This window comes from Xiphophorus maculatus, chromosome 2 (genome assembly GCF_002775205.1).
Source record: "Xiphophorus maculatus strain JP 163 A chromosome 2, X_maculatus-5.0-male, whole genome shotgun sequence".
Classification (NCBI taxonomy): Eukaryota; Metazoa; Chordata; class Actinopteri; order Cyprinodontiformes; family Poeciliidae; genus Xiphophorus; species Xiphophorus maculatus.
The window spans coordinates 19,705,496-19,726,049 of record NC_036444.1 but is presented as its reverse complement, the minus strand read 5'-3'; the positions used below and the strand labels follow the sequence as shown (position 1 = coordinate 19,726,049).

The 20,554-nt window shown below is 41.0% G+C and overlaps 1 protein-coding gene across 1 annotated transcript; it reads right to left on the bottom strand.

Moving 5' to 3' along the window:
* Positions 1 to 110: 110 nt before the first annotated feature.
* On the bottom strand, positions 111 to 16,726 carry LOC102227491 (exocyst complex component 3-like protein). Its single transcript, XM_023343334.1, has 15 exons — positions 16,406 to 16,726; positions 11,529 to 11,692; positions 10,776 to 10,995; positions 8,903 to 9,115; positions 7,761 to 7,951; positions 7,472 to 7,690; positions 6,476 to 6,546; positions 5,742 to 5,859; positions 4,690 to 4,815; positions 4,329 to 4,429; positions 4,057 to 4,173; positions 3,702 to 3,972; positions 2,555 to 2,710; positions 1,546 to 1,688; positions 111 to 996 (listed from the first exon to the last, which is right to left on the bottom strand). Exons 1-15 carry the CDS (start codon positions 16,446 to 16,448, stop codon positions 810 to 812), a joined length of 2,340 nt encoding a protein of 779 aa, XP_023199102.1. The 5' UTR covers positions 16,449 to 16,726; the 3' UTR covers positions 111 to 809.
* Between the last annotated feature and the right edge of the window lie 3,828 nt (positions 16,727 to 20,554).

Sequence of the window (20,554 nt, the reverse complement as noted above, 5' to 3'; positions counted from 1 at the left end):
CCCCAAAAATGTGTGGCTGTAGTGAACCAGGGAACTACAATCAGATTTATGCGATTTATCCGTACAAGGAGAAAATAAGTTTTACGAAAGTCTACTTCGAAAATGTTTATTTAAACTTCAATGTGATCAAGTTTACAGTGCATACAACAAAAGAAAAAAACCACCACCACTTAAATACAATAAATATGCAATAACAAATAAAAAAAACAAACTGGTATAAACAACAAAGGAGGAGACAACTTTGAAAAAAGTCAGGTTTTTGGAAAATAATAACCTAATGGTAATAAAAGTAATGATTTTAAACCAGAGTCATTACGCAGTATGTTTATCTCTTACTCACAGGGGGGCATTCTCCTGAAAAACTCATGTATTTACCTTTAGTTTTTATTGTATATGTTGACGTTAACATGCAATAAAATGCGAAAAAAATATCTGATCATTTTTTCACGCAAATACATGAGAGTGAGTGAAACAAATATTTGTTATTTTTATTTTTTTTAAATGGACACACTGTAGGTCAGACTGGATTGAATTCCCTAAACAAGGGCAATATTTGACAATAAATGTCAGGTCTGAGTAAAACCATGTATATGCAATTTATAATAAATCTGTAGCATTAACTTTGAGAACCAGCTGAGGGAGAGAGACAGTCACTTAAGGCACGACAGATCTTTACAGTGAATAGAAGTCAGACCCGAACCAGCAAGTCACAAACTTTTTCCCTGATGAGCTGCAGCAGAAACAGATCCATCACGCTCCAAAAATCTGGACAGAAGAGGATGCTTGTCCCCGCTTGATCCACCATCTAGTCATGCACACTTGGCCGTCGGCAGGCAGAAGGCCAAGGTGGAGGGCGGCACCAGGATGTCTGTGAAGATGGGCCGGTATCCGGCTGGAAGGGGGGGGGCGCTCTGCTCCAGCAGGTCCAGCACGGCCCATCGGATGTCCCTGGAAACGTCTCCACGGACGTCCAGCAGCACAGACACGTGCTCCTCACTGAGGGGAGACGAGGACACGGCGTGTAAAATGTTTGAAAGTTCAAACACTCCGATGGTTTTGCAGATGATTTTGTGCAGAATGAGTTTTAGAGGCAGATAGTTACAAGATATGGTGTTAAAAACAAGCTGTTTGTTTAGACTTGGTCAAAATAAAAACTAAGTAACCCAAAAATCCCCAAAAAGTTTCAAAACAGGTTTTAATTGAAAGATGTCTTAATAATTTTTACATTTCCGTCTGTCATGTCGATATAAAACTTTTTTTTCTTCCGCTTTTGCTCACAACGTTGCTTCAGTTCAGTGATATTTACAGACATTTCTGTCACAGCTGGTCAATCAGGCTAACATGTCGAGTTTGACGGAAGCATTGCAACACTTTAGCTTTTTGCTTTTTCGCCCTTCCTTTAGCAGATCTGTTGCCATGCCATGTCACATTTATTTAAGAGCAACAGCCAGCGTGCCACATACAAGCCATCACACTACGAACATGAAGGTTTGTGGAAGATCGGTTCTACGTATGGCTGCATCACTTTGTGTGGGGAAGGGTTACCTGATGTCCGGATATTTGGCTGCAAGTCCAGAAACCTCCAGAGTGAGCATGCCGGGATCTTTGAGACGGATGAAGTCAGCCAGAACGGGGAGCAAAGCCAGAGGATTCACTTCAGGAAGCGACACCTCGCTATCCTGCTGAGACTGAAAAGAGATTGTCTGGGCTTTATAGACATGAAAGGAATGGGTATCAGAGGCTGCTATGTTAAACTTATGCTGCTTAATTACATTATTTATTAAATCAGAATAATATGGTTAAAAAGTATTAATACTTTTCTAATTTTTTTTATATGATCCTGGGAGAGGCGATGAATCAAGTCTTTTTCTAACATGCAAATGGCACGCACACTTACTTTTACATGATGGTGCATTGGTGAAAAAAATAAAATAAACCTTGCCATGAGGAAAGGAGGCTCTGCTGTCCAGTTTCTGTTAAGATGTTTTACCACAATAGTAGAAATAAAGTTGGGATCTCATGTCGACATGAAAACCAAAACCATGGCAGATCCGATGCTTTTTTATTTTATTTTGAGTTCTGGATGACTATTGAGCACATTATTCCTGTCATTATTGATCTCCAGATCCACAACAACAATGATATAAAACCCTTACATCGTGATATTTATCACGATGTTCTCTTGTCTTTCCTATTTAGAAGTGAGGTCTCTGGTTAACATCATACAGCATGAAAATTAAGCTTTTGCAATAAGATAAGTTTATTTTAAGTTTTTTTTTTACACACCTTATCTATAGTGGAGGTTGCTGCAAAGGGTTCAACTAAAACAGGGCTGTCCAAGTGCTAGACAGCTTCCATCCTGCAACCTTTAAACGCATCTTCCCCAAAAAACATAAATCAAAAGTCCAAATTCTCTCATCAGCCAATCAGCTCTGCAGAGGCCTGGTAACGATCTATTCTTTTGATTCAGGTGTTTTAAGGTAGCGATGCATCACTGAATCTCACTGATTCTGCATAAAAAGAGATGGCTAATGAAATAATTGAATATCCTCACCAGGCTGTGGAAGACTTCTCTGAGCAGCTGGTCGTCCAGGATCATCTGCTGGGCCAGCTGCCTCCTCTCCTCGCTGCTCCGACACACCAGCTTCTTCTGCATCAGGGCCTGGACGTACTCCACCACCATCAGCCACTGGGCCTCCTCCTGCAGCCGCTGCAGCCACAGGGAGCAGGACGGGGTTATGACGCGACATATGAACAATAAATTTCATCCTCCCATAGGAAACAACTGGGTAGTTCTAATACATGTATGAGACGTATGTTAATCTTTTTTTTTTTTGTCACGTGTTTTTTATATTGGCCAGAAAGGGTCATTCTGACCTCATCCGTTGAGATAATTTTCTTGTATGTTTGCCGTTTCTCTCTTATGGATCGTGTTGAAGTAACGGCTTTCTTTCAAAAATTGTTCTGTTCAACACTTTTTTCTTGAAGTCCAAATTTGGAGTCTACAGCTAAAAGTTGCCCTTTCAGGTTCTCCCACCTGAGCTGTGGATCCCTGCAGCTCCTCCAGAATGACCAGGGGCCTCTTGGCAGCTTCTCTGATTAATGTTTTGGCCTCAGAGGTGGACTTGGACCAAAAACTGGCCCTGGTGTTTTTGGCCCTGGCGGCTCATCATGAATATTTACACAATATGCATGTAGGCCTTTGTGGGACAGGCGGCCACAGTGTCACAATTCCCATCATTGAAACACTGCCAAACGTGTATTTTTGGTGTTTTATGAAATATAGTGCTTATACTGTTTTAAAAACCCATAATCAGATCATATCCATGTAAAATAAAGAGCTCCTCTCTGTTTTTTAACATATAAAAAGCAGAGAGAGAATTTCACTGGTTGTACTTCTCTGATTACCAGTGATAAATCATCTGTTTCCACAAAACAATGTTTCACTAATATTACACGATAATAATAAGCGGCAACATCTGCAAACTGTAACTTTATATCTAAGATATTTTGGACACATTCCACCTTAGTATTGCCATTTTGTGTTGTTTTTGACTGTGTGCTGCGTCTGAGATTAAGTTGCTGGACTTTTCTCAATTTACCTCATAAAATCCAAATGAACATTGGCATTGCAATTGAACAAAATGTTAAAGCACTGACTTCTTCTCAAAGCAAAAGTCTGCCGAGTGATTTTTAGTCACCTGCCGGCAGGGCGGCCGCACTCGACCGTACAAGTCCAAGTGACTTTCCAGGACGCCGCACAGTTTCGGGACGGGATCTCCCTGGACCAGCCAGGGTCGGGTCAGCAGGCCAGGGAGGAAGGGCTGGACCTCCAGCAGCAGCTGATCCATCACCAGTCGACACGCTCGCCTCACCGCCCGGTCCAGAGCTGCCAGAGGGTTGGGGGGAGTCCGAGAGAACATTCCTGAAAAGCGGGACGACTGCTGCTGCTGCAGGCTCTCTGTGGACTTTCTACATTGAGCACAAGACGATGCTGAACTGAGAAGTGTTGAGTATTAAGATGATGGGAAGGGTTGCGATCAGAACACGTCTTACTTGAGGATGATGCAGTTGCTGATGGAGGCCAGCAGGTAGTGGAGGTAGAACTTGTTTTTGTTGTTGGTTGGATCCCTGCGGTGCTCCTTCCCAAATTCAACCAGAGCTTCCCGGAACCTGAAAGTTGCATTAAAATGTGCATTTCCTTGTTTATGCAAAATAAGATATGGTTTTAAATCGGTAATACGTGACAAGAAGAACAAGAAGAAGGCTAGATAAAAGTATCAAACAGTTGTATGACTGCTCAGGTAGCCTCTTGTTGAACAACACACCTGTTGAGGAGGTTCTCTACCTCATACAGCCCCATTTGGATGGTCTGATCTCGCAGGGATTCCCCGATCATCAGAGCCACCCGGGCGTTCTCCTCCAGCATCTGGCGGCCGACAAACAGTGACACAAATTATACATCATGAAAACAGCAGGAAGCGTTTTTATATAGCAATAGACACATAAAGAATTTACAGTAAGCAGATCCTGGGAGTGGATACTGATATAGATAATTATGGTCAAGTCAGCAGGTTATAATTTATCTCCAGCTACATCACAATAAACGGTGTTACTCTACCACTTGTGATCTTTTATTTTCTGCATTGAAACACTATACTGTAGCTCATGTTTGTGCAGAAAACTCACCTGAGTGATGATGGTGGGAAGGCTGGTGTGGTAGAATCCTTCGTGGTCCGAATCCGGCTCCTGATCTCTCTGCCAGTCCTGCAGCTCCACCTGCAGAGCTTTGTGCATCCACTCAGATACACTCTTCTGCAAACCCACAAAAAATCAGAAAGAAGGAAATCAATGTGGTGCTTTCCAAAAGTGTTCATAGGACTTGAGCTTTCATATTTTGTCACATTACACTGGACTTTATGGGATAATATCGCGACGGAAAAGGGTATTTTGTATTTTCAGTTACTTTTACTCAAAAGCAGACATGCATGAACCTATTTACTACAACACAGGCTTTTAAAGAGAGTGACTCATATCCTGCTCTTGTTGCTGAGAATAGATAATAAATTATCTAGACCTAGGAAAAACAGAACAAAAAACATTGAAAAATGCAGGAAATTGTATGTTTTTAAAAAATATATATATAAAAATGCAACTGTTTTTATGAGTTGTGTAAGAAATAACTTAATGATAACTTCACTACAAAAACAAAACCACTTTGTTTGGTATTATGCAGGTAAAAAAATAATTAAAAAAAATAAAATAAAATTATTTCTGAATTTCCAATTTAAAAGATATTATGCTCTGTGGCCCCCTGTATAATCAACTAGACAATTTTGGTCCATGTTTCTAAAAATGTACACACCTCCTTATTATAGGCTATAAAAGACTAGACTGGGACAGAAGTTCACTTTTCCACAATAACTAAAGACGCAGCCAGAGATATTTTGAACTAGACAACCAACCATTCTTAATGGGAAAACCCATTAATCATTTTCATCCACTTCTCAACTACGTGCTATTTTGTATTGGTCTGAGGCTGTAAAAAGAAAATTACGTTCTGCAGAGGATTTTGTTTCTCCTGCTTAGAATATTTGGAATTTGTTGGATATGTATTTTAGATCTTTTGCAATGATGCAGCATCTGAAGCTTCTCATTAAGTCTGCAAAAAGCCGCCCGCACCTCACCGGGGCAGAGTTGTATTCTGAGTAAAGTTGAAGAAGCGATTGTGATCGACTCACCCGGACACTCTGCACGTATTTGCTCTGCAGCTGCTCGACGCCCTCAGTGGAGATGAGCGGTCCCAGCTGTGATCTGTCCAACTCTGTGACCAGCTCTGGATGTCCCATCATATCTGGGCTGCCAACAAAACTAAACGTTTAACGTCCACCATATCTGGATACTGGGCTTGATTATTCACGGTAATGCTGCACTTATAAACGCCATACTTCATGATGCGGACCTAATATGGGTTGGAAAGGTAAATTTCTTTGAATATTGTTGTGAACTCTTGTTGCCACCACCATCAGTATCGTGTCAACTCCGTCATGCACTGTCAACTCAATCTGATGAACTTTATGTTTTTTGTTTTAAATAATATTTCTTTTGTTTCTTGAGAAGCACTTGTCTGTAAAACTGAGTAAAAATATAACTAAAAGGGTCATTAAAAAAATTATTTTATATTTATTTTTGTCAGATGGTGATGACAAAGTTCTGGGTCCGGTCCATTAAACTGAATTAAATTTTCCAAAAAATGTTGCAACTGGGATCCTGCACGTTGGCATCTTTACATTTCCAAAACATTAATTGTCATATTTCTATACATAAGCTTGAGGAATAATTTTTAAAAATTTGGGTAAAATTTAAACCCGTTTTGTCCCACTTCTCAAGAATCACTGAAGATACCAACATTCATGTCAAACTGCAGGATAAACAGACGGGGATTCATCGTCAAAGTGTCGGTTTTGAGACTCACCTGTTGTAGATGTGCAGCACCCAGTTGAGCACGGCAAATATTTCACCGCTCTCCAGATCCCAGCTGCTAACCTAGGCCACAATTAACACTTAGATGTGGAGGAGTTTTCACACAACGATGAAAACAAAATGTTTAAACTCTATTCTGTCCCTGAAGACGTGAAAGTGTGTGAATCAAAATATGAACGTAAGTCGAGACTAGAGCGACATACTGTATCTGCAGAACAACTTTAATAATTAAGCTTTTGGTGTAACGCTTTCATCAAAATCAGCATAAATAAGTCTGCAATTAACTGATAAACTATGACAAAAAAGAATACAGAACAACCACATGAAGATGTCAACAAACAACAAGGTTTCACCAGGGTTCCTACATATTTTCCAGGATAAAATTCCCATTTTAAATTAAAATTTCAAGATTTCTTTCTTCCTGGACATTTTGGTTAAAAGTATTAATCTGGAATGGTCTTGGATATTCATTGGGTCTTGTAATTATCTCTAGGTTTCACAGATAATGAAAAAATGAGGTCATCTATCTACTTTTCTTACATCTGGAGTCATCTAGATTTGACCAACTGTCAAGTTGGTTGATAAGAAATAATATATTGAAGATAAATGTTGTTTTTTTTAAAGCACATTAGTAACTACATTTGGTTTTTAAATGAACAACAAAGAGCAGTTTTATGGCTTTGTTGTGCATTTTATAGGCAGGTTACCAACCTCAGGCAGTAAATGTGCATCTGGATGAGTCTTTATTTATTCAGTAAGTCAAAAAACAAAAATACTAATAAATGTTAAAAGTAAGGTGTGATATGGCAAATCAATGAAAGTCATGTCGAGTCAGCATACATCAGTGTGGAAATCAAATTGTTTTTCAAGGATTATTCAACTTTTGTTCATCAGAAAACAGAAGGAGAAAGTCTCTCACGGCTGTAGATGCAATAGTACGCGAGTCGTGAAGCCCAACACCACTCACAATTCATAAAACATCGCTGACCTGCGCCAGGTGAGTCTGTAAACAGCGGTGGCTGGCTCTCAGGTAAGCTGCAGTCAGCTGGTAGTGAGGTGGGACGCAGTGCTCCAGCAGGTGGCGCACTGTGGCCAGGTCAGCCATGACGGCGTGCTGGAGGGCAGAGAGGTGGCCCGCCAAACCCGGGCCTCGCGTGTGCAGATAGGAAACGCTGCGAAATCGCGCAGAGACCGCCTCCTCTAGTACCTGATGTGGAGGAAGTGGGAGATTTGACAGGCTGGAGGTTTGTCATGTAAACTTGAGTTTGTAAACTCACCTGGAAGAAGCAGGCCTTCCAGCAGCGAGGTCTTCCTGCGGGCAGCGGCCTGCCGCCGCCGCCTCTCTCCGCCAGCAGAGCCCGGTCCAGGGCCTCCTCCCGCTCCACTATCCTCACCGCGGACACAAAGGGCGTGGGGTTCTGGCGGGCCAGAGCCAGAGAGCTGCTCACCACAGCCCACAGCTCCTTCCCTGCAGCCACACACCGAGACAGGAAGTCAGTGAAGTGGTTTGAGATCAAACTTCTGGACTTATTTTTTATTTTTCATTCTAAATTATTTCACAAGCTGATTGATACGAGCTCTGCGGTGATAAAAGAGAATGTGCAATTTATCCCTGATCAATCTGCCTGAATAGGAACCATCGACCATCTCACGGAAACAATCCAACATGGTTTGTTTCACTTCCAGTGGTACTGGTACACTACACAAAATGGGTGAAATAAAAAACGAATCTAAATTCTTCAGCTTCCCCACTTATCATTTAGACTGTGGAACCTTGGACACAGCTTGGTTTCCCAAACTCATATTAAAACAGGCATTCAGATGGATAAAGCTGGCTAACATTAAGGCTTTGGAAAATGCCTTCCCAAAACTCCAATCTAAATCCTGTTAAAAATCGGATTAAAATTTGTGAACTATGCTCAGAAGCCGGAAGAAAAGCAAACCAAACTTAAATGAACTTTACTACCTCAGCCAAGAGGAGTTGTCAAATATTCACCCACTGTTTTGATTATGATAAGGGGTATGTGTATACTGTAGCTATATATATATATACATATATATATATGTGTGTGTGTGTGTATTTGAGCCTGCATGTATAATTTTGTATAATCCTTCCACCCCTGAAAACAGGTTCAAAAACATAAAATGAATGAGACATTCATGCCAGTGATCTATGCTTGTTCAAGTCTGTGCGATATTGTATGTAATAGTTAGATAGCAATGTGTTAGAGTTGTGTTGTGTTAAATTGTTTACCAGACCGGCTGCCGCTAGATGCCTGCTGACCAAAACATTTGTGTAAAAGTAGATGTAGCATTTTCTAGTTTAATAAAGTTGAGACTAAAAGTTAAATTCACTCTGTCTGTAGTTTTGTGGAGCGTGAAGGGAAAAGCTACAGCTGCGTCTCCGAGGTGTCCTCACCCAGGGCGTCCACCAGCTGCCCGACTCCAGAGAAATATTTGGCCACCAGCTCCGTGTCCTCGCTGCTGAGTGAACCTCCTGCCGTCCCAGCGGCCCCGTGGAGCTGCCAGAGGATGTCGTCCTGCCAGCGCTCCAGATCCATTAGCCGGGCGTGGGCCTCCAGGAGCCGCCTGGACTCCACCAGACGCTCCGTCTCCAGCACCATGCTCCGTACTGCACACAGCCAGGAAGGGAAGACGGAATGTTAATCTCAATAATAGCGTCTCAGGAAGTGAAAAGCTTCTGCACAACACTGGCATTGAATCCTGTGTCAAACTACTGTGGGGTGAGCTCCAGTAACACGGCACTTGTGTGTTTTGGAAATGCCTTTAATGCTTTTCCCTTAAGCCATGTGGCAAACTCGAGGCCCGTGGGCCAAATCCGGCCCACCATATGTTTTTATGTGGCCCTCTAGATCCTAGACTAAACATCAAGTGTGCTTAAATATTATGTTATCAATCAAATTAATGCAGTTTTATCTGTTTAATGCCAAATTATATCAATCAGTCCCTCCAGTTTCTTGAGAATTATTCATAATTGGGAGTTTATTGTAGATTTTTCTCAAAAACTTATTTGCTTATACTAAACAGCTGCCTCAGCCTTAATTAATGTCAGATTACAGTCCATGATCTGTACAACGAGTAATAAAAAGTCGTATTTACAGTTACTTTTAAGTGCAAATATCGCAAATATTTTCTAATTAGTACCACAAACGCTTTCATTTTTATTGCAAAAAATCACAAAATCCTGGAGGGACTAAAAAGATTTTCAGTAATATTGTTCAATTTTAAGAATTCATTGATATTTTAACAGTTTGTGAACATGTTTTATCAATACATTCTGGCACAACCGGCCCTTTAAGAGCATTCACGATGAGTTTGACACCCCTGCCTTAAGGGGCTTCATATAAAAATGTAATGTAGCACTGGTGTCTTGCAGAAAGAAGGTCCTGGGTTCAAATCCCAGCCCGGAGTCTTTGTTCCCAGCCCTGGGTATTGCAGTTTCCTCCCAAACACATGACTGTTTGCTTAATTGGCATCACTAAGTTGTTGTTAGGTGTTTGTGTTTGTGGCTGTCCCTCATACTGAGCATGGCTCTAGTGACGGCGGAGAGGAGAACCAGAAGAACCTGGTTCAGTTCAATACTTGGTTAAATCTATTAAACTGAGGAGCAACCACACATTTCATGTCCCTGTCAACAAACCACTGGCGCAGTTTTAGGTCAAAATTAGACTAGTCTTCACATCAGAAATAGAACAACAAATTTTATTTGGTTGGTTTTCTGAATAAACCTGGTGTTCGGTTCATTCCTCTTTATCCAATTCAACAAACAGTTTTAACCCTCAGTATGATTCTCCCACCACCATGTTTGATATTCAGGGTTGTTTGGGTTTGAAATATTCACCTGGACTCGTCCACGCAGGACTCCCTTTATCTCAATGGGACTTTCTGGGTTAAATAAATGTAAAACAAATAAAAAGTAACTTTTCCCAGGATGGTATTTGGTTTGTCCATGCCAGCTGCTGCACATTTCTGGTCAGCCTGAAGGTGTTGATCTTTCTATTTTTCTTGGTTCAAGGCCTAACAGTTTAGTTGATGATGATTTCATGCCTGAACTCCCCAACTAATTCTTCTTCCTCCAAAGCGAATCATAAATGTTGATTTTTATGATCATTAAAGCTAAAAAAGAAACAACAGCTTAGTAAAAATTTCATGGCACATATACCCCATGACGAGTGTGTGTGTGTGTGTTTGTGTGTAAGCTTCGGACCAGTACTGTAAGACATTATTTCTGCACAAGCAGCGCAGCCACACGACGGCTTGGAGCTTCTCACTGGCGTAAAGTCGAGGCAGGTTGCTGACGGTGGTGAAGAGCTGGCGATGGTCGACCGAAACCTCTCTCAGCTTCTCCAGAGACGCCAAGCAGTCTGTGTTTCCATCCGACTCCAGTCCTGCTTCCTTCAGGGTGAGCGACACCTCCCTCAGCTCGTCCCGGGCCTCCCGCAGCTGCTCCAGGCCCCAGCCGACCCCCTCCAGGTACGACTGAACCATCGACTGGAAACAAATCATCCCAGCAGGTCGGGTTAGCTTTTAAAGTGGTATCAATCGACAGGGCTAAAGACTTTTTACAAAAATTCCTTCCTTCAGACTGTGGTCACTTTATAGCTTATTGTCAAACCTTGGAAGATTTTAGAGGAAGATTTAATCAAAACGACACAATTTGCTGAATTTTTCAGGGTTAGAGTTTGTGAAATGTACTGAAAGCAACATTTTCAACCAGCTGGATTGTTGCAGTGTCCTGGAATATATTAGGTAATCAATGGACGATCTTTCAGAATCTGTGTCAAGTCTTTAATTTATTTGATTTCAAAGCATATATAATACATTTCTAATACTCTCTTTCTTTGCCCGCTTCCCTGATTTTTGCATATAATGTCACAGTCAAGTACAAGAACTGAATTGGAAATGAGGGACAAAGTTCAAAGCATCAAAAGACCTTTCTGATGTTCACCACTTTGAAAACTGATGACATGGACTGCTTTAAGACATTATAAATATGATGATGCGCCATTTTGGTTCTCTCTGACCTTCAGTCTGGTGTGGATGGAGGCCGTCCTCTGGCTCTCTCTCTTCTTGTACTGGCTCAGTCGCTCCAGATGTTCGGGCCGACAGAAAACTCCAGACGCCCACTTCAGAGCAGCGCCGCGGGCCAAGCACTCTGCCCGCTCCACCTCTGGCCACACAGCAGCCTCTGGTTTTAAAGAAGACACACACACATATATAGGAACGTGAATGCCTTTAGCTGCTCACAGATGTAAAATCAAGTTGTGTTTCTGGTTGAAATGTGGGTTTCTCTTACAGAACCTTGTGGAAGTATTCATACCTTTTGCACTTTGTCACATTTTGTCAAGCTGTAACCGGTTTTGAAGCTATTTTGTTGGGATTTTATGCATCGGACTGAAACAAAAGTGTTGCACAGCAGCGTCAAAATGTTCCATAAATATATCCCGAACAAGTGTGGTGTGCAGATACCTAGTGATATCAGCCCTCGATACCACTAGATAAAATCCACATCATTCCCACTGTAAAACATGGCTGTGGCAGCATCATACTGTGGGAATGATTGACTTCAGCAGGGACAGAAACCTTTCAGAGGCTGTGAAAGAGTCAGGGATGGGACAGAGGTTCACCACAGCATGATAACTCCAAATACTGTACTCCAATAGAGTCTTAGATCTAATGTGTTAGAACGGCCTAGTCAAAGTCCACACCTAAATACAATTTGTAATATTTGGAAAAACCTAAAAATTGCATTTATTCAGAGCCAGAAACACTTTGGAAAGAAGAAGGAGATCAAATTTCATATTCTAGATGCTGGTAGAGACCAAACCCTGAATATCTGGAGTTACTGTGAATAATCTGAAATGAGCTGAAAACAAATGCATGCCACACCTTTCAGATTTTGAGCTGTAAAAGTGCTTTGAAACCAATTCATCTTCAGTTTCACAACTGTGCTCCACTTTGTCGGTTTATCACATAGATCTCAGGAAAATACGCTGAAAGGTTTGTGGCCATAATGAAACTGAAACGTGAGAAAGTTAGAGGGCTGTAAATAGTTTGGCAAAGCACCGAGTTTCTCTTTCTCATGCCAACTTTGTCTTTCCAGATCAAATTGACCCTTAAACCTTAACAGTGGGAGGATTTTATTTTTGATCCTATATGAGAATTAGATTCAAATCTCTATAAATCAGATCCACAGATCAATCACTCATGAGCAAAAAGAAAAACGTCCCATCTGGGAACGAATCTCAGAGCACAGCAAATTTAGTTTCTGCAAACGTTTCCTGGAAGCGAAGCTGCAGTTGCAACAGAGATAATGACGCCGGCGATCAAGTTAAACTTCACAAGGACCTTGAATTGGCCGGCTGCAGCTTTTCTGTCATGGGAAAAGGTTGTGCCCTGGACTTAAGGAGCCGTTTGCTCCAATGGGGTTTCAAAGAGACCACGGCATTTTAAACGTACTTCTCAAACTGATGCTTGTCGATAGATGAAAGAGTTTCCCGGCAGAAAACGGCAACGCTTCAGGTCAATTTGGCTGGCAAACCAGAAGTATCTGCAGCCAAACTGAGGTCCGTGAGAAACGCTCTTTAACTTTGTTTTTATGGACGTCTTTAAGAGACGTTTCAGGACTTCATTATAAACAAACCAGGGAACTCAGATATTTGTGTTCTAGCTATCGGACATCAGTATTAAAAAGTACAACTTCTTTCTCTTCTATGGTTTAATATATTAGAAGATAATGAAATAACAGGGATAGTATGGATGTGCTGTGCTTGGATTTCTGTACATGATGTCACAATGCTTCAATCTAATAATGTACTGCTAACATTTGCTTTAACAAGTGATTGTAGGGAACAGATAATGTCTCACTAAATGGTTCATTAATAAATGTAAGACTTCTTAATTACATGGCAGAATCAGCTTTGTTTGCTAAGTGTGCACACACAAACAGGGAATTTGACTTCTCCAATTTGTTCTGTCAAGACTTGAAAATGTAAATTTAAAAGTTTTTTTTTTTTTATCTGTGTATATAAAGTGTTTTTACAAAAAAAAAAGAAAGAAAGAAAGAAAAGGAAGATAAGGTTGAATTATGTCAATCTGGGAACTCTGCTTAGTGTTCATCACTGAAACAGTCTCGGGGGGAAGAAACTATGTACTGTAACTCCAACCTGGAGGTAAAAGTCTTAGCGGTTTGTGTCCAGGATGTGTGGGGTCTGCAGAGATGCTCACTGTCCTTTTCCTGACCCTACACCTGTACAAGTCCTGCATGGAGGGGAGGTCAGCCCCAAAGATGACCTCTGCAGACCCGATTGTTGGTTATGCATTATTAACCAGTCTGATTGGCATTTTATCAAATATTTTATATACTTTTATTAAATCAGTTAACACCTAATTAAGTATGTTGTAGTAAAGAATGAGAGGAATAAGGCATGAAAATACATTCATCTCAAGTTACAATATCAACATGTGAATCTAACGATTACATTGGATCTAGCGACGATATTTGAATCAATATTTAACCAATTGGTAATCACATGAATAGATTTGTTGTTCAACAACTGTAGTGGTGAAGAAAGACCTCAGCTCTCAGTTTATCTGTCCATCTACATCCTGATCCATGTCCAGTAGATATGGATAAAATAATTATTTCTACAAGTCTAATTTCATTTCTTCTGAAACCTGTGTTCACCAAAGGAGGAGACGAATATTAAACAGAAATAGTTAAAACTATTTGATAGGAACCGAACCCTGTGACATTTTTAAATCATCACAGTGTGATGAATCTGCACATTTTAGTTTAAATCATACTTGTTTTTGTTTTTGTTGTTCCTCATTGTCAAACTCACAGCTGAAGAGTTTCTCTATCATATGTTTTCTCCTACATATAATGTTGTTTTTAAGTTATTTAAGTGCCCAAAGGTCTGTATTATTATTATTATTATTGTTGTTTTCATTTTTTTTTCCTGAGAGAAATCTTTATTGGAGCTCAAAGAAGGCCGTTGTCTAAAGTAACAGTGAAGCACCCAATCCGTCCTCTGAAGGATCGTAACGTAAAGCAAACTGCGAGCATGCAAAAAATATGGGAGAATATTGACAGTGAGTCTCACTGCATGATCTGCTTCCTAACGGAGACAAGCTTTATCCAGAGGACAGAGCAGAGGGTCTGCTGACCAGTCCAGGTAGCCTGGATATCATTCCTGATCTGTTCGGTCAATGAGAAGAGGGAGCTCTGCAGCCATTATGGTCACATGACTGAGCTTCGGTCTGGGGATGCACGTCCTGATTGGCTTTAGCAGGACAACAGCTTCACAAGTGACTCAGTGGAGATAGATGCTGGGTCCAGGTCAGGAAAACAGTTTCTGTTAGTCACGCGTGTCTTTGTGCAGATTCTGTTAACGTCTCAGTTACGCCAACAGGCCCGTCTCTGTCTCCGAGGAGGTCATGGGATGCTAGCCGGAGCAAATCTGATGATGCTGAAACGTTGTGAAAAGCAAAACTGCAACACGGTAAAACCACAGAGCTCCACATGACAACTGATGAGCCTAATGTAATCTACCTCTGCAGCGGAGCAGAGCCCAAAGCGAAGCCAGGCAGAGAACAACACAGACACACACTGATTAAGCCCCAATGATGCTGCTGCTGCTTCGGCATCAGCAGGGAAACAGCCGGGCTGACAGCAACTGAACAAACATTACCTGATGCTCAGAGATCCACAGCAAGCTGAAAAGTTACGCGTCCTTATTGATTTATGTAAATATTGTAACTTTCTTATATAGCAACACCAATCATGTCAAAAGTACAGTCTCCTGCAAAAAAAAACAACAACACAACTCTTTTTTTTCCTTCAAGTTTTTCCACATTTTGGGATCTTTTAACTATAAACTTCATTGTATTTTGTTGAGATTTGAAGTGATAGATGATCACAAAGCACATCTAAAAAGCCCCAGAGTGAAAGGATAAATAATGTCATGCAATATGTAGCTCCATATTTATTGAGCATATCCTTTAGACATCTAAGAAAAGTCAAAGAATCTAACTTTTGAAAATGGTCCAGACTTTCATTTCAGTCCCCAGACCCAACTCTGGTGTCAGCTGAAGCTCATGTCATCTTTTGTTAACGCTCTTCAGGTTCGTTGGCACTTTTTTTGTCTGTCATTTATTCGGGATCTTTCCCAGGTTGACAATTCAACATTCATCACAAAGGAGTTTAAATTCTGGTCACGAGTTCAAACCAACTATCATGACTATGAAGATCATATTAATTTTGGAGATTTTAATGATTTATTTTAATGAGTGGAATGGCTCTGAGATCATATCTAAACATATATTTAATGTAATTTATCAGTGATCAGATCAAGGGTGTAATATTTATTTAATCTTAATGACATTTGACTCAAGAATGAGAAACTTTTCCTTTGTGTTTCCACATCAAAACAGTCAAACTTCATTCCTTTAACTCATTTGAAACTTTGTCTTTGAAATGTTCATTAGTCTAAGTTGACAGCTTGTTTTTCAATGCCACTAAATATAAACTTTTCGGAGGGGCAAATGCAAAAAACGCACCGCTCCTAAAGTGCAGCGAAACTGACATTTAGCTCAGAGAACAACATTAAAACCGCCTGACAAGTTTGTAATGTTTTCTGAAAATCCTCAACCTGCTCTCAGGGAGTATCATCCATCACTCAGAGGCGGGATGGCGATCAATACGCAGTCAGACGCCACAAATCAACGCCTCACTCCCAACCCGTCTCCTCTAGGTATGGCAAAGCACAGTCCATTCATTTCTCTGGCTGAGAAGCAGCACTGCCAACCCATTTTGTTTATTTCTGCTCAGGGACTTTAGGGAAGTGGGTGTTGGTCATCCAGAAAAAGCTGCTGCTGCTGTCGCCATCGCCGTCTTTACCTTTAGGTTTGTCACCTCCATTCTTCTGGTTCCCAGCTGACATTGAAGTTCAGTTTTCAGCCACCCGTCCGCCTGACGAGACTCCTTCAACCCCCGAGGGCCAGCGCTGAGGGAGCGACCAGTGCGCAACGCGGGCCGGGAAGGCCGAGCAGAGCCGGAGAGGAGGCAGAGGAGGAGAGGAAGGAGAAGAGAGGGTGGAGGAGAGAGGGCGCATATCCATTCTAGTGACGGCTTTCCCCTTCACCCCCACCTCACACGCACTCTCTCTCCCAGACACATCCTCTGCCGAGAGGCCGGCAGGAAAGGGAGGGAGCTGAGGGGAAGCAGGAGGAGGGGATTGCTGCTTGGATGATGAGGGGGGAGATAGAGAGAGTGAAAGAGGGGAGGAAGGGACAGGGATGAGGAGCGAGGATGTGGTGCATTCAAGAGCCTGGGTAAAAAAAACAACAATTTGTAAACCTTTAAATGTGGGAATGACTTCAACAAAGCAGTTTCTATGGATACGAAGGTGATAAATGTAAATAAAGCAGCTTACAAAAGGTTCTAAACTATTTCGTTTTTATGCGTAAAAGTGCATCTGTTCAGTTTAGCTTTGACCTCAGAAGAAGAAAACTCTCGAGGCAGATTGAAGAGGATCTGAAGCTTCAGCATCTAAATGAAAAATCAAGTCCAGTGCCAAACCTCTAAGCTGCCTTTTCATAGAAAACACATTTAGCCAAGAAATTATGTGTTTATTACTTTATTTATTAGATAAAGTCATTAAAAGAAAGAACTCCTCGCTCAGCTTTTGGGTTCAGCTCGTCTCTTTTCCGGATGGAGTCATTGACCAATCTACATTTTCCATTAACTTTGGGATTTTTCCTTCATCTTCTTTACCATAGGAAGTGATAATAGCTCGCTTTACCCTGAGTGTCAACACCATAGGGCATGGTGTTGAGAGCATCATGCTGTGGGAATGTTGTTCTTCTGTAGGAACAAGAAAAATGGGAAGATGGGCAGAGCGGAGGACAAGAAAATCATGTGAGATGCTCCAAAGGAGTCAAGACTGGCCAAACCTAAAGATACAGCAAGAAACAAATGAGATTAAATTCTAACACGACCATGTGTTAGAATGGCCTAGTCAAAGCCCAGATCTAAATCCAACTGTTAGTACTTACCATTTGCAGCTCACAGTTTATGATCCAATTCACTAATCCATGATGAATATCCGATCAAGACTAACAGATTACATATAATTCAACCAAATATATTCAAAATCAATAACATTCAATGGAGTTTGGTTCAAATTATGATAATAATAAAATACAATGTTGAATTCAGTTTACCATGAGAACTGGTTAAAAAAAAAGAGGAAGAAATCAACCCAAATAAACCAAGTCAGAAGTATTGAGTTCACTGCAAAAACACAAAATCTTGACAAGTTTTTCTGATCTAGCTTCTGGTTTAAATATTTATAACATGATAAAAGACTAAACTAACTTTTCCGTTTGTTTTAAGTCAATAAAATAAATAATATTCCATAGGCAGATTATTTCATTTATGACATGGAAAAAAAATTCTTGTTATGGTATGTTTTCATAATTTTCATTTAAACAAGCTCTGGTAGTTTTGTCTCATTTCCAATGTACTAAGACTTTTGTACTAGACCAAAAATCCTGCTGCGTTTTTGCAGTGTAGCTGACTTTGCAGCCCCTCCTCCTCTTTGGCAAACATGTGGTAGCAGCAGCAGCACAGCTGATCGTATCGACACATTCAATGTGCAGCAGTGGAACATACTGAGCATGCAAAAAATATACTGCTCAAAAAAATAAAGGGAACACTTAAACAACACAATATAACTCCAAGTACATCAAACTTCTGTGAAATCAAACTGTCCACTTAGGAAGCAACACTGATTGACAATCAATTTCGCCTGCTGTTGTGCAAATGGAACTTTGTACAGAACAAAGTATTCAATGAGAATATTTCTTTCATTCAGATCTAGGATGTGTTATTTGAGTGTTCCCTTTATTTTTTTGAGCAGTGTATTTCCAGCACGACGCTGACAGTAAACTTCCCAGTTTCTTTCAATCCTAAGGAATGTTTTTGAGGTTTTGCCCTTCAGCAGCAGCAGCAGCAGCCCTTAAAACACATAAATATCCCAGCAGACCATGAGGAAAACAATCAGGTGGTGGTACAAGCAATGGGAGGGGTGGATGTGATGTTGTACAGGACCTTCTGGGAGACTGGGAGTCTCCCATACTAGTAAAGGGAAAGCAGTTACTGGAAAACCCAATATATAATGTATAAGTCATTAGTCTACGCCCATAGTAACTGAAGGGAGGACACAAGACTTAATGGAGACTGTAATGATATCACCGAAAGAGTTCACAAAGTCTCTGACAACAGCAACCCACCTTACTGGACGATCTGCTGTTGAAGCAGAATTATACCACACGTCTTCAGGCACCAAAATCATAATCTGCAGCTGTTTGATGGAGACCGGCTTATTCTGCCGCGCAAAGTTTGATTCGTTTCAGAGCAGTCGAGCTCGGCTGTCCACAGCTGCAGCTCCGGAGGAGCAGCAGCTGAACGACGTGCGATGGCCGAGTCGGACCGTCAGCTTTCAGAGCAGCACTCAAGGTTTCAGCATGAGAGGTGAACTGTTTTGAGTAAGAACAAGGCGTTGACAAAAGGAAAGAGTTCAATTCGGGTGTCAGTAGTTCAGCTAATAAAATATTCAGCGACACTTTATTAGACTGACATGACACTGTCATAAATTTGACACAACAGCTGTCAGAAGCTTGAAGGAGTCTCCATTATCGTATGACTGTTGTCAGATAGTGTCATTCGGTAAATATTGACAATTTAAATGCAAACTTGACTCTTTTAATGAAACTTTTAATGGAATTCTGCTTTTAAAAAATTCTGAAATTACTGAATAATGCACAGTTGATACTTTTGAGTGGCTTTTAATGCAACTTTTAGTTCTACATTACATTAAAGTTGTAATTATTTACTAAATGACTTCATGACAACAGTCCTAAACATTCATGAAGACTCCTTCATGTTTATAACAGGTTTTATGCCATATTTATAACAATGTCATGTCATTGTTGTAGAAGGTGTAGAAGAAACACTGAAACAAGAGATATTGCTCATTAAATAAGGAAGTTTTATGCAAGCCCCTTCAACTAAAGTGTTACCAAATGATCTCTTCCAAAATGACTCAAACATTGGGCAGATAACCATCTATACAAAACCTGTCGTGACGTAACAAAATAGTAATAGTTATATTTAGTTAAGATTGAATATTCTGAAAAAACAAGTGGCTCAAAGGGCTGAATGACATTTTTCTCTGCCAGTTTTTCACTGGTTTATTCTACATTTTCCCCACAACTCCATATTCATGCTGTGATGGCTTTATGTCGTCTGTTTGGGCCGCAGGTTTTGGATTTTCTCAGTTTCTATCCCGGATGGGGTCACTGAGATTAACTCTGCACAACATCCTTGTGTTTCCTTTACCACAGAAAATACTCCTACCCAGTGCTTCTCCAGCCACCAGCAGCAGATGGCAAATAAAACCCAACTTCTGCCAAAACCTTTTTGTTTCTACCCGTTAAAACGAGTGGTTCCTCCCTACTGTCGCCACATGCTTGCTCAGGATGAGGGATTGCTGTGAAGTCAATGAGTTGTGGGAGTGGGCTGCACCACAGTAAACTGGATTTGAACTGAATTTCAGTCCTACTGGATTCTATAAAGCTGAATGTGAACTGGATTTTTTCATTAAGTCCACTGAAGTTGCACTTGTATCATATTATTAAATAAAACCTACCAAAATCCGGCACAGTGATGTGATAAAAAAATAATTTTTCTGTTCGTCCAAACAGGGAGGCACTTCTCCTTCCACAAATCTCTTATTTGTGGATCCTTCGTTTCACCTCCTGTGTTGTTGCCACATAGGAAGAGCGTCCCTCGCGTCCACGCACAGAACAGAGTGGAGCAGAGCAGGATGCTGAGAACGGCGTATTCCTGCCCGGGTGGAACCACATGGACCCGGACAACAAGGCCGCTGACCGACTGGCTGGACTCCATTCGAGTGTTTCTTCTCATCTGGGTCTCAGCTACTCTTCACCATTAGGGTCCAACAAGAAAATCAAGATTTAGAGT

What these genes read in the sequence shown, in the direction of transcription:
- LOC102227491 (XM_023343334.1), bottom strand. Translation starts at nt 16,448, where the DNA reads ATGTCAGCTGGGAACCAGAAGAATGGAGGTGACAAACCTAAAG. An exon ending in GCAGCTGGTGGACGCCCTGG is followed by an intron (nt 7,952 to 8,902) that starts GTGAGGACACCT and finishes GTGTGGCTGCAG; the next exon opens with GGAAGGAGCTGTGGGCTGTG. An exon ending in TACAGACTCACCTGGCGCAG is followed by an intron (nt 6,547 to 7,471) that starts GTCAGCGATGTT and finishes ATTGTGGCCTAG; the next exon opens with GTTAGCAGCTGGGATCTGGA.